Source organism: Nicotiana tabacum, chromosome 16 (assembly GCF_000715075.1).
Source record: "Nicotiana tabacum cultivar K326 chromosome 16, ASM71507v2, whole genome shotgun sequence".
Lineage (NCBI taxonomy): Eukaryota > Viridiplantae > Streptophyta > Magnoliopsida > Solanales > Solanaceae > Nicotiana > Nicotiana tabacum.
The window spans coordinates 55,978,925-55,991,874 of NC_134095.1; the positions used below are offsets into that span (position 1 = coordinate 55,978,925).

Genomic DNA, 12,950 nt, shown 5'->3' on the forward strand with positions numbered 1-12,950 from the left:
CGCTATGTCTTCTATAATTTCGCCTAAGTATTCTCTACCGATTGCATGTTGTAATTCTCTCCCGAGTAATTACGACAACTTACTAGACATACCCTCCCGAGTTACGCTAGCTGGATTTAATTACAGCTCACTTAGATCAAAGGTTTCGTTATCCCTAATCCCACCTTTAAACCCTTGGTTATTGATTCCTCGCATACGTCGGGAGTGATGTTGTTCAACAACTACCTAAATAAGCACTCTCTCCCGAGTAATACATACTAAATAGACACAGCTAATTGATGACCCTTCAATCAACCACAAGAATAATATAGTTGAACAAATAGAGAAAGTACTACGGCTCAATTATATAAAAACATAACAATAATTTGTCCTACAAAAGCTTCAATCAAAATCTTAGATAACAAATTAGCTATTCATAATAGTATGTAAAACTACAATACTAGAAGTCATAACCAATAATGAAAAATAGGGAGATGAAGGAAAAAGTCGTAGAAGAATTCCCCGCCTTGCTCCTATTGTGTCTCTGCCTCCTTAGGTCGAATCTGTCTCAAATCTGTTCAACCTCCTCAAAATACCGTTTTTCCATGTATATATACCAGGTAGGATCGGGCCCAAATAATTATACCTTCTCCTAGACGAAAAAAAACACTTTTTCGGGATTTGACTAGCGCGGCCGCGCATATTGCCCAGTATTCTGCCTGACGAGCGCGGCTGCGCACTTGACACACAATTTTCACCCTGTTCTGTTTGGAATTTGGAAAAAACGTAAAACATGAAAGTTGTAGCCTTTTGAGTTAGCTTTCCAACTATATTGTGGAGCCCAAATGGAGTTCTGAGAAAAAAGTTATGTCCATTTTACTAGACAGTGCGCAATATGCCTATTCGATTCTTCGTTCGTTCTAACTATCATCCGTTGATCCCCGAACATGATCCCGGATTAATTCCTTGGGCTTTTACTCAGACTTCAAAGCTCTAAATCACTTGAATTCATTCCATAACATCTACATAGCTCGGAATTACTCCTACAAGGCATAAAACACACCATTAGTGCAAACACTAGCGATTAAAGCTCAAACTCAATTAAAGTACAGTAAATTAGAGTGTAATAAGCGACTAAAATACGTAATTATAGCCGATCATCAGTAACGCGTGAAATTTCGCTAAGAATTGATGAGTGAAGTTAGTGTACATGAAATTAGACAACAGTAGTGGTCAAAATCAAATAGTTAACCTCATGAACAACTGATATTCAAACTAGAAAACAACACTATAAATAAAGCACCACAAGATTTAACTTTCAGTTGGTTATGCTAAAACACAAGGGATCTTTACCCAAATAGCCGAATAATTCATTGACATGAAATTTGTCTAAAGTGGTTGCATAGTTTTTCACTAATGTAAGCATCTATATATATTATAATTGAGGGCCATACACGTGGCACATCCCTTTAAGCAGGAATTACATTTATCTTTCTCTACGAATTTTAGCCTCTTCCACTGAATTTTCAATTTTCTGTCTTTCCTCTCTCTCTATATGTATATATTCTCAGGCCTGCTGCCATTGTTCCTATACTGTCAGGTATCTTCTTCGTTTTTCCTATTTCTTTTTCTTTTCTCTTTAGTTTGCCGCTTTGGCTGTGAGTCCCACTGTTCGTTCTTCTTAACGATTTTTTTAATTGTTAATGAAATTGAATACACTGTGATTCTGGGAAGTTATTGTGATTGCGAATCTTGATGTGTACACTTACATTGTATTATTATTTGTTAATATGTCAGAATTGTACAAAACAAAATTTTAAAACCAGAAAACCTCTCACGAAATCTTCACAACCGTACAAATCTAAACGGATGAAATAAAACAGAGCAAACACATGCTTATTTTACGCCCATGAAGTGTTCGAAAAAAGATCACATAGATTGACCTTCCCCATAGAATCATGAAATACTGTTAATTACTTCCCCATAAACACATACTATATGTTGAGTTTTTTTTTAATATAGAAAGATATTAAAAAGAGGGTGAATAGAAAAATGTTGGGAAATGAAAATTTTGAGTAAAATTTTAAGTTTCCCTCTCCTTTTAATGAGACATTGTCCCTCGTTGGTAGAAAAAAAGGAGTTTGGTGGGTTTATATACAAATGGATTTCATGGTGGGTTTATATACAAATTTATTTGTTAATAGTAGATATTAACGTAATATTATCCGTGTTTGTAACGGATATGTTCCAATCTGTGTTTTGTACCACCAGTTGCAATAGCAGCCGCCTAGTGCTCCTCCCACCATGGCTAAGTGCTTGCTCCATAACAAGCTAGTGCATGCTCCACCATGGCTTGCTCCATAACAAGCTAGTGCATGTTCCACCATGGAGAGGGGGCAGGTCTCACAACTGACTACTATAAATATGAACAACAGCAGTTGGAGAAAAGACACACCGAAACAGAATTGAGAGCTATTGATCTTCTCTTCACCGAAAACTCAACATTGGCTATAATTTGCATTCCTTCCTCTCAGAATTTCCATTCGACTTCTGAGTTTTCCTCCCTTGTTCTGCATTGTTTTAAACTACAAACAAAGCATCCGTAAGTGTGATTTGCTGCCGAACTTTGTATTCGCTGAAACACTGGGGTTTGAAGTACCGCTACACCAGTGTGTAATTCGTTCTATCCTGAAAGGAAATAATCCATAACCTTGGTTACTAGGAGGGGATTAAATTCCTTAAGGAAACACTGTGAATTCAGTGGGCTCGAATTGATTTCTGTTTTATTTATATTTACGTTTATAAGCTAATGTTCTAATTTCCAGAATCATTATTTACAAATACAGGCATAACAACAACAAGCTTAAAGAATTTAATAATTTTAATTTGTGTATTTGTGGTTTTCTTATTATTCAAGAAACTTAAAACCTTTGTGGTTTTGTGTACTCCCATTTGGAGAGTAAAACCTTCGTGGCATTTTGTTGGAGATTAAAATCTACGTGATTTTTCACTCCAGTTTTAAACGTTTATTAAATGTTTGTTTGTGTCATTTTTTTTTCAGAAAAAAAAGGCGAATCACGAAAATCAAGCTGTTTCGATGATGACTGCCAACGCATCGACAAGTCGAACACCGGCGTTGGCACCGACAGAGAAACCCGGAAAATTTTCTAGGATGGATTTCAAGCGCTGGCAGCAGCAAATGTTCTTCTACTTGACTACGCCATGTCTACAAAAGTTCATCAAGGAAGATGTTCCTGATCTTCCAGATGAAACTCTAGAGAATGAAAGCTTTCTCGTGATTGAGGCGTGGAAGCATTCTGACTTCTTGTGCAGGAATTATATTCTTAGCGGACTGGAGGATAATCTGTATAATGTATACAGTAGCGTGGAGACGTCAAAAGAATTGTGGAACGCGCTTGAAAGGAAATACAAAATAGAAGATGCCGGTATGAAGAAATTCGTCGCTGCAAAATTTTTGGACTACAAAATGGTAGATAACAAGTCTGTTATTACCCAAGTCCAGGAATTACAAGTGATTATTCATGATCTACTTACTGAAGGTATATTTCAAATGAATACTAATGTTGAAAGTAAAATTTTTAGTAATTTTACTAACGGAATTTTCATTGAAGGTCTTGTCATCAATGAAGCATTCCAAGTAGCAGCAATAATTGAGAAGTTGCCTCCATTGTGGAAGGACTTCAAAAATTATTTGAAACATAAACGAAAGGAGATCAAACAAAGTCATTAATGACGGTTCAACATTGTCAACAAAAATTTTGGTCCATTCTCGTGATGAGACAATGTTCAGTACCAAGGATAAAGCATGAAGGCTTTTTAATGATTTCTAAATTTGATACGGGGTATATCAAATAGTGTATCTACGGGATGACACGTTTAGAAATCACCTATGTAAGTGTGAAGTGTTAGCCGCTTCAAGGAGAATTTTGCAAGGCCAATTCTCTACGCACTTATGAAACCAGGCGGTGTTCATGGCTGAAACGAACACAACAATGAGAACCAAAGACGGTTAAGGGTTGATTGTGTGACTTATGGTTGTCTAGGTATACACTAAAGTTCGACGGTTCAAAGATATCAAATCTACCGATTGACCGAGTATATCCGACATAAGTTCACTACGGAAAGTTCAAAGGGAAACCTACTTATCCAGATGCAATTAATCCTTGCTTGCAAATCACACAAGTTTTTCATGCATACTTCCGTGATATAGCCATTCCCCATTCATGTGGGGGATTGTTGAGTTTTTTTTAATATAGAAAGGCATTAAAAAGATGGTGAATGGGAAATGGAGGCAAATGAAAATTTTGAGTAAAATTTTAAGTTTCCCTCTCCTTTTAATGAGACATTGTCCCTCATTGGTAGATGAAAATGTGTTTGGTGGGTTTATATACAAATTCACTTCATGTAGCTCTTAAAGAGTTAGGAAGAAGGCAAGCCTCGCGTCGTCGTCGTCGCTCGCTCGCTCGGCTACGGCTATGGCTTCGGATTCGGCTTCGGCTTTGGATTCGGATTCGGATTTGAATTTGGATTTGGTCAAATGATCGATTGATTGATTAATTTTTTGGACCAAATTTATTTGTTAATAATAGATATTAACGTACTATTATCCGTATTTGTAACGGATTTGTTCCAATCCGTGTATTGTACCACCAGTTGCAATAGCAGCCGCCTAGTGCTCCTCCCACCATGGCTAAGTGCTTGCTCCATAACAAGCTAGTGCATGCTCCACCATGGCTTGCTCCATAACAAGATAGTGCATGCTCCACCATGGAGAGGGGGCGGGTCTCACAACTGACTGCTATAAATATGAACAGCAGCAGTTGGAGAAAAGACACAACGAAACAGAATTGAGAGCTATTGATCTTCTCTTCACCGAAAACTCATTGTTGGCTAAAATCTGCATTCCTTCCTCTCAGAATTTCCACTCGACTTCTGAGTTTTCCTCCCTTGTTCTGCATTGTTTTAAACTACAAACAAATCATCCGTACGTGTGATTTGCTGCCGAACTTTGTATTCGCTGAAACACTGGAGTTTGAAGTACCGCTAAACCAGTGTGTAATTCGTTCTATCCTGGGAGAAAATAATCCATAACCTTGGGTACTAGGAGGGGATTAAATTCCTTAAGGAAACACTGTGAATTCAGTGAGCTCGAATTAATTTCTTTTTTATTTATTTTTTCGTTTATAAGCTAACGTTCTAATTTCCATAATCATTATTTACAAATACAGGCATAACAACAACAAGCTTGTGGAATTTAGTAATTTTACTTTCTGTATTTGTGGTATTCTTATTATTCAAGAAACTTAAAACCATTGTGGTTTAGTGTGCTCCCATTTGGAGAGTAAAGCCTTCGTGGCATTTTGTTGGAGATTAAAATCTATGTGATTTTTCACTCCTGTTTTAAACGTTTGTTTGTGTCATTTTTTTTTCAGAAAAAAAAAATGGCGAATGACGGAAATCAAGCTGTTCTGATGATGACTGCCAACACATCGACAAGTGGAACTCCGGCGTTGGCACCGGCAGAGAAACCCGGAAAATTTTCTGGGATGGATTTCAAGCGCTAGCAGCAGAAGATGTTCTTCTACTTGACTACGCTATGTCTACAGAAGTTCATCAAGGAAGATGTTCCTGATCTTCCAGATGAAACTCCAGAGAATGAAAGCTTTCTCGTGATTGAGGCGTGGAAGCATTCTGACTTCTTGTGCAGGAATTATATTCTTAGCAGACTGGAGGATAATCTGTATAATGTATACAGTGGCGTGGAGACGTCAAAAGAATTGTGGAATGCGCTTGAAAAGAAATACAAAACTGAAGATGCCGGGATGAAGAAATTCGTCGCTGCAAAATTTTTGGACTACAAAATGGTAAATAGCAAGTCTGTTATTACCCAAGTCCAGGAATTGCAAGTGATTATTCATGATCTACTTACTGAAGGTATATTTCAAATGAATACAGATGTTGAAAGTGAAATTTTAGTAATTTTACTAACGGAATTTTCATTGAAGGTCTTATCATTAATGAAATATTCCAAGTAGCAGCGATAATTGAGAAGTTGCCTCCATTGTGGAAGGACTTCAAAAATTATTTGAAACATAAACGAAAGGAGATCAAACAAAGTCATCAATGACGGTTCAACATTATCAACAAAAATTTTGGTCCATTCTCGTGATGAGACAATGTTCAGTACCAAGGATAAAACATTAAGGCTTTTTAATGATTTCTAAATTTGATACGGGGTATATCAAATAGTGTATCTACGGGATGACACGTTTATAAATAACATATGTAAGTGTAAAGTGTTAGCCGCTTCAAGTAGAATTTTGCAATGCCAATTCTCTACGCACTTATGAAACCAGGCGGTGTTCATGGCTGAAACGAACACAACAATGAGAACCAAAGACGGTTAAGGGTTGATTGTGTGACTTATGGTTGTCTAGGTATACACTAAAATTCGACGGTTCAAAGATATCAAATCTACCGATTGACCGAGCATATCCGACATAAGTTCACTACGGAAAGTTCAAAGGGAAACCTACTTATCCAGATGCAATTAATCCTTGCTTGCAAATCACACAAGTTTTTCATGCATACTTCCGTGATATAGCCATTCCCCATTCATGTGGGGGATTGTTGAGTTTTTTTTTAATATAGAAAGGTATTAAAAAGAGGGTGAATGAGAAATGGAGGGAAATGAAAATTTTGAGTAAAATTTTAAGTTTCCCTATACTTTTAATGAGACATTGTCCCTCATTGGTAGAGGAAAAGGAGTTTGGTGGGTTTATATACAAATGCACTTCATGTAGCTCTTAAAGAGTTAGGAAGAAGGCAAGCCTCGCACCGTCGTTGTCGCTCGCTCGCTCGGCTCGGCTTCGGCTACAGCTTCGGCTTTGGCTTCGGATTCGGATTTGGATTTGGTCAAATGATCGATTGATTGATTAATTTTTTGGACCAAATTTATTTGTTAATAGTAGATATTAACGTAATATTATCCATGTTTGTAATGGATATGTTCCAATCCGTGTATTGTACCACCAGTTGCAATATCAACCACCTAGTGCTCCTCCCACCATGGCTAAGTGCTTGCTCCATAACAAGCTAGTGCATGCTCCACCATGGCTTGCTCCATAACAAGCTAGTGCATGCTCCACCATGGAGAGGGGGCGAGTCTCACAACTAACTGCTATAAATATGATCAGCAGCAGTTGGAGAAAAGACACACCGAAACAGAATTGAAAGCTATTGATCTTCTCTTCACCGAAAATTCAACGTTAGCTATAATTTGCATTCCTTCCTCTCAGAATTTCCATTCGACTTCTGAGTTTTCCTCCCTTGTTCTGCATTGTTTTAAACTACAAACAAAGAATCCGTAAGTGTGATTTGTTGCCGAACTTGTATTCGCTGAAACACTAGGGTTTGAAGTACCGCTACACCAGTTTGTAATTCGTTCTAATCTGGGAGGAAATAATCCATAACCTTGGGTACTAGAAGGGGATTAAATTCCTTAAGGAAATACTGTGAATTCAGTGAGCTCGAATTAATTTCTGTTTTATTTATATTTACGTTTATAAGCTAACGTTCTAATTTCCAAAATCATTATTTACAAATACAGGCATAACAACAACAAGCTTAAGGAATTTAATAATTTTAATTTCTGTATTTGTGGTATTCTTATTATTCAAAAACTTAAAACCTTTGTGGTTTTGTGTACTCCCATTTGGAGAGTAAAGCCTTTGTGGCATTTTGTTGGAGATTAAAATCTACGTGATTTTTCACTCCAGTTTTAAACGTTTATTAAATGTTTGTTTGTGTCATTTTTTTTTCAGGAAAAAAAAAATGGCGAATGACGGAAATCAAGCTGTTCCGATGATGACTGCCAACGCATTGTAACGACCCGATCGGTCGTTTTGAGCTCCGGCACGTCATTCAATAGTTTGAGGCCATGAGCAGCTTCATCTCAGGTATATTGACTTGTGTGTATGATCAGAATTAAAATTCAGGAAGTTTGGAGTCAAATCTAAATGGAAATTCTCATTTTGAAAGCTTAAAATTGAAGAAATGAACTAGGATTGGAATTTTGAGTAAACGACCTCGGAATTGGGATCCGAAGGTTCCAGCAGGTTCGTATGATGATTTCGGATTTGGGCGTATGCCCGGATCGGGTTTTGGATAACCCGGGAGCGTTTTGGCGCCTATTGTGGAAGATAGCATTTTAAAAGAAATTGCATCAGTTTGGTTTAAAATGTATTTCAGTGTTATTGATGTCCGTTTGGGATTCCGAGACTGGGAGAAACTCCGTATGGTGATTCTGGAGTTGGGAGCATGATCGGAAGTGAATTCGGAGGACCGTAGGTCATTTTGGAGCCGTTCGGCTAAAGATGGAAAATTGAAGATTTTTGAGAAAATTTGGCCGGAAGTGGAAATTTTGATATCGGATTCGAAATGCGAATTTTACGGTTTGGATAGCTTCATTAGTTTATTTGGTACTTAGGAGTGTGTACGGAATATCTTTGTGTTGAAATATATGAATTATGGGAAAAATTTGAAAAATTTTGATATTTAATATTGTTAAAGTTGACTTTGGTCAACATTTTTGGCAAACGGACCCGGACCCGTGATTTTTCGGTCTCGAAAGGTCCATAGAAAAATATGGGAGTTGAACGTGTTCCCGGAATCGAATTCCGAGGTCCCAGGCCCGAGAAATGGTTTTTTTCGTGAAATTGTTTTCTGAAAATGTTTAAGGAAAATGAAAATGAAATTTGATCAGAAAGTAATGGTATCGGGCTCGTATTTTGGTTCCGACGCCTGGTACAGGTCATATATGTTGGTTAAGCGCTTCCTGTAAAGTTTGGTTACAAACGGACGTTGTTTGACGGGTTTCGGCCTTAAATTGGAAAATTTGAAAGTTTATGAAATTTGAAAGAATTCTTGGATTTAAGGCTCAAATCATTGATTTTGATGTTATTTTGGCGATTTGATCGCTCGATCAAGTTCGTGTGATGTTTTAGAGTCAGTGTTCATATTTGGTTTGGAGCCCCGAGGGCTCGGGAGTGTTTCGGAGGTGTCTCGGAGTGATTTCGGACTTAGGAAAAATTGCAGAAAATTCTGCTGTGCCCAGAAAATTTTAGGTGCGAGTAGTCCAGTTTGGAAGCTCATATCTTGTAATCTATAAGAAATCAGAAAAAGTGCAAAACATAAAAGTTGTAGCCCATACATTCTAGTTTTCGGAAAGTTAAACCATTCGCGATTTGGATATCATCTCAGAAAGTTACGATGGATCAAAAAGGGCTGCTGGAGCAATTTCGGAAGAATTTACGATGCACTTTAGAAGCTCATATATCAGGATATATAAGGAGTTATATGGTGTATAACCTATCAAATTAAAGATCTTTGATTCTAGTTTCTAAATCTTCAAACCGTTTGTCATTTGGATATTTATACAAGACGTTATGGGTGTTTAAACAGAAGGTGTCCGACAAGGAACAATTTTAATAGGATGTACAACTTGTATAGACCAAGTGCAAGGTACAATTCGACGAAGCACAGACAGATTCTTTTATACACGGATTTAGCTCACTTTTCTTCATTTCTTCAAAGTATGGACGATTTTTGGGGAGCTTCAAGAGGGGATTTTCATCATCAATGTGAAGGTAAGTTATCCCCACCTATTTTGAGTTAAGTACATCAATTATGTATGGATTTGAGCATGAAAATTGTAGAAAAATTGAGGATTTAGGCCTAGGGATTTGAAAATAAGATTTGGTGATTTGAGGGGTCATATGAACTCCGATTTTGGTAAATTTTATATGTACGGAATCGTGGCGAGATGAGGAATCTGGTGATGTGACTTTCGTAATTTTTCGAGAAGTGGGCCCAGGGCTCGGGTTTTGCAAATTTCGTGATTTTCGATATTTTTCGAGTCTTTTCGATTGGGTTATATTCCCTTAGCCTATTGTAATATATTCCTTGTGGTTTTGGCAAGATTCGACGCACGAGGAGGTCGATTCGAAAGGAAAGGGCATCGCGGAGTAGACTTTTGGCCATCTTGAGGTGAGTAATAGATGTAAATGTTGTTCTGAGGGTTTGAAACCCCGGACTTTCACATCGTAACGCTATATTGAGGCGTGACACGCACTCCATGGTGAGTGCGGGGTCGGATACTATTGGGGATTGTGACTTGGTCCATCCCGTGTGATGTTTATACTATACTGGTGATTGATACACATACTTCATTGATATTACTGGGCTTGATGCCATGTTTGGGGCCTTGTGCCGATTTGTAAAATCCTTCGAGGATTGATATTACTGCTTAGTATGATCTGCATATCATTTAATTTCAGTCCAAGGTTTTAAATGCTGTTTTACAAACTCAGCCATAATTCTAAGTGTTGAAAACTTAAATGATATTTTTAAATGTATTCCGGACTGGGAACTTCTGTTTTGTAAATGCCCAAGGGGCTTATTATATTATTTTCTGGACTGATTATAAAGTGACTTGAAACAGTGGTAACAATGACACGGTGTGATATACTTGAAACAGTGGTAACAATGACACTGTGTGATATACTTGAAACAGTGGTAACAATGACACTGGATGATATACTTGAACAGTGGTAACAATGGCACTGTATGATATAAATTGGTCAGGTAACAATGACTGACCAAGATATTGCGCTTGGGCTGTAGGAGCCCCTCCGGAGTCTGTACACACCCCAGTGAGCGCCGTCGACGATAAATAAATATGGATGGCTCGGGCTGCACGCCGCAGTGGGTACTGGAATGTACCATCATATTCATTGCATTGCATTCATGTATTTGTATTTATACTGGTGTTTAGCTGCTCAGTTCCATATGTTGTTGTATATTCAGATTGTAGCTTACTTTGTGTATTTACTGGATTTTCTTATCTTCGGACTGTAGTTACTTTTATTTCTCACTGGGTCGGAGTACTCACTTTACTCCCTGCACCTTGTGTGCAGATCCAGGGCAATCTCAGGCTCAGTAGATCCAGTTGATCAGCAGATCCAGCCTCTGGGAGTATCGAGGTAGCTGCACGGCGTTCGCAACCATTGATCTTCTCCCTCATATCCTATCTCTTTATTTCCGCATTATCGGACTTTGGATATACCGTGTATTAGGATGATATTCTGTATTCTAGAGGCTTAGATTCATGACACCGGGTCCTAGTGAGATTATATTGTGTATTTTGTTAAATTCTTCAGTACTTTAATCTTGCTTAATTGATATTTCTTTCCGCTATTTTTGATAAATTGGGTTAAGTGTTGAATAATGGTCGGGCTTGCCTAGTAGTATGTTGGGCGCCATCACGACCGGGATTTGGGTCGTGACAAGTTGGTATCAGAGCCTAGGTTACTTGGTCTCGCGAGTCATGAGCCGGTTTAGTAGAGTCTCGCGGATCGGTACGGAGACGTCTGTACTTATCCTCGAGAGGTTGCCGAACCTTTAGGAAAACTTCACATTCTTGAATTCTTATCGTGCGTGCTTGATTCAGCTTGAAAAGAAACTTTTGAAATTCCTTCCGCGTGATCGTATGCACCAACGGGCGCTCAGTATCAAATGTGTCTCGATGGCTTTTGATTCCCCGATCGAGGGGCATGGTGTAATCTCTGTGAGTTTGAGTTAGACCAGTCTGGATGACTTGAGGCCAAATCTTTGCCAATGGCTTGAGCACCGAGGTGCTGATTTTGTGAGCAAGTGTTTTGAACTCATATGTTCATTATTGTCCTTGTTAGCCGGAATGACGGTTGGATATCCACGTGATGAGTATGTTAGTGTTGCGAGGTGTAATTGTACGACTTGGTAGTGGCGAAGAAGCCTACTGGATAGTAGATGAATTGTTAAGTGATTCGTTTCTTATTGTGATCTGTTGAGTAGCCCGAGTTATGGGCGTGTGAAGAATATTTTTCGTGTCTCCTAGTTAGATAAGTCTGGGAGCTGAGATCGCTTCCGTAAATGTATTATGACGAAATCGTTGAGTCAAGGAGACCACCTTGAAGGTCGAAAATATTAAAGAAAGAATATGTTCCTACTTGGTTGAATAGCCCAATAATGGAGGGTTGAAGGGTATTTTCTATGTGTTATGATTCAAATAGGTGCAACGCATGTCCATGTATCAATTTAGATTTATGTAATTGATATGCATTGTGATGCTTTGTCAAGTTGTGGATGTGTTGTTAGGATGGTTTTGGTGATTCTCTGGCAGGTGGATAGGACCAATTACAAAGGAGGCTCTGCCGAAATTTTTGAAAAATTTAGGACTTAAAAAAAAAATTGGTCGCCTAGAGAGTGGGCTTAACTGTTGTGTGAGTAAATGCAAGAATTGCAGAAGAGTTAAAATTCCAGATGATTCGTGTTTCCACGAGCTTATGATGGAGTGAGTTTAATCTCACCATGATATTACGACAACAATAGAGTATATGTGTTGTGATCTATGGCTTCGAGCCAAGTTGGGGAGCTTGCTGTTGATTAGCTGATTGCACGGTTTATTACCTGCGTGAATTCTGGTTATTGGCGTATTGGTGGGTTATTGCAGCTACAGAAAAGGACCATGAGTGGTAATTTGAGTAAATGAATTGTTGGATGCATGCTATGGTTAGCCTTATTGGCTCATGTTCAGACTTGAGGGAAGATTCATGATTTATGCCTCGTATAGGTGCAGGCTTCGAGGGAAGTGATCCCTCTAGGTGCTTTATCAAGAGGGTATTCATATGTTATAAAATTCAGTAGAGTTGGTTGCATTCGGGGCCAAGTCAGAGCTGGGTGGCTCTCAATAGCGGTCCTAGTTAATTCAAGAGGTAAAATGTGGTGCCTAATGATTTTGAGTCTATAAGTACGGTTAAGAGTCAAGCTTTTGAAGCAGCTTATGAAGAAAGGCACAGAATGTTCTATGATGTTTTGACTTGCGGTGTAGCATTTGAGAGACATGAAATGGT

The 12,950-nt window shown here is 38.3% G+C and overlaps 1 protein-coding gene across 2 annotated transcripts; it reads left to right on the forward strand.

Moving 5' to 3' along the window:
* The first annotated feature begins 1,290 nt into the window (after positions 1-1,290).
* On the forward strand, positions 1,291-11,741 carry LOC142170689 (uncharacterized). Of its 2 annotated transcripts, XR_012700058.1 has the most exons (4): positions 1,291-1,579; positions 7,824-9,647; positions 9,980-10,047; positions 10,977-11,741. XR_012700058.1 is itself a non-coding variant. In XM_075232841.1 (3 exons), the coding sequence occupies exons 1-3, from the start codon at positions 1,535-1,537 to the stop codon at positions 3,728-3,730; spliced, it is 663 nt and encodes a 220-aa protein (XP_075088942.1). In that variant the 5' UTR covers positions 1,310-1,534; the 3' UTR covers positions 3,731-4,176. The 2 variants fall into 2 exon arrangements, 1 of the variants encoding a protein (XP_075088942.1); XM_075232841.1 differs by lacking the exons at positions 7,824-9,647; positions 9,980-10,047; positions 10,977-11,741 and adding exons at positions 3,041-3,539; positions 3,612-4,176 and having other exon boundaries at positions 1,310-1,579.
* Positions 11,742-12,950: the final 1,209 nt, after the last annotated feature.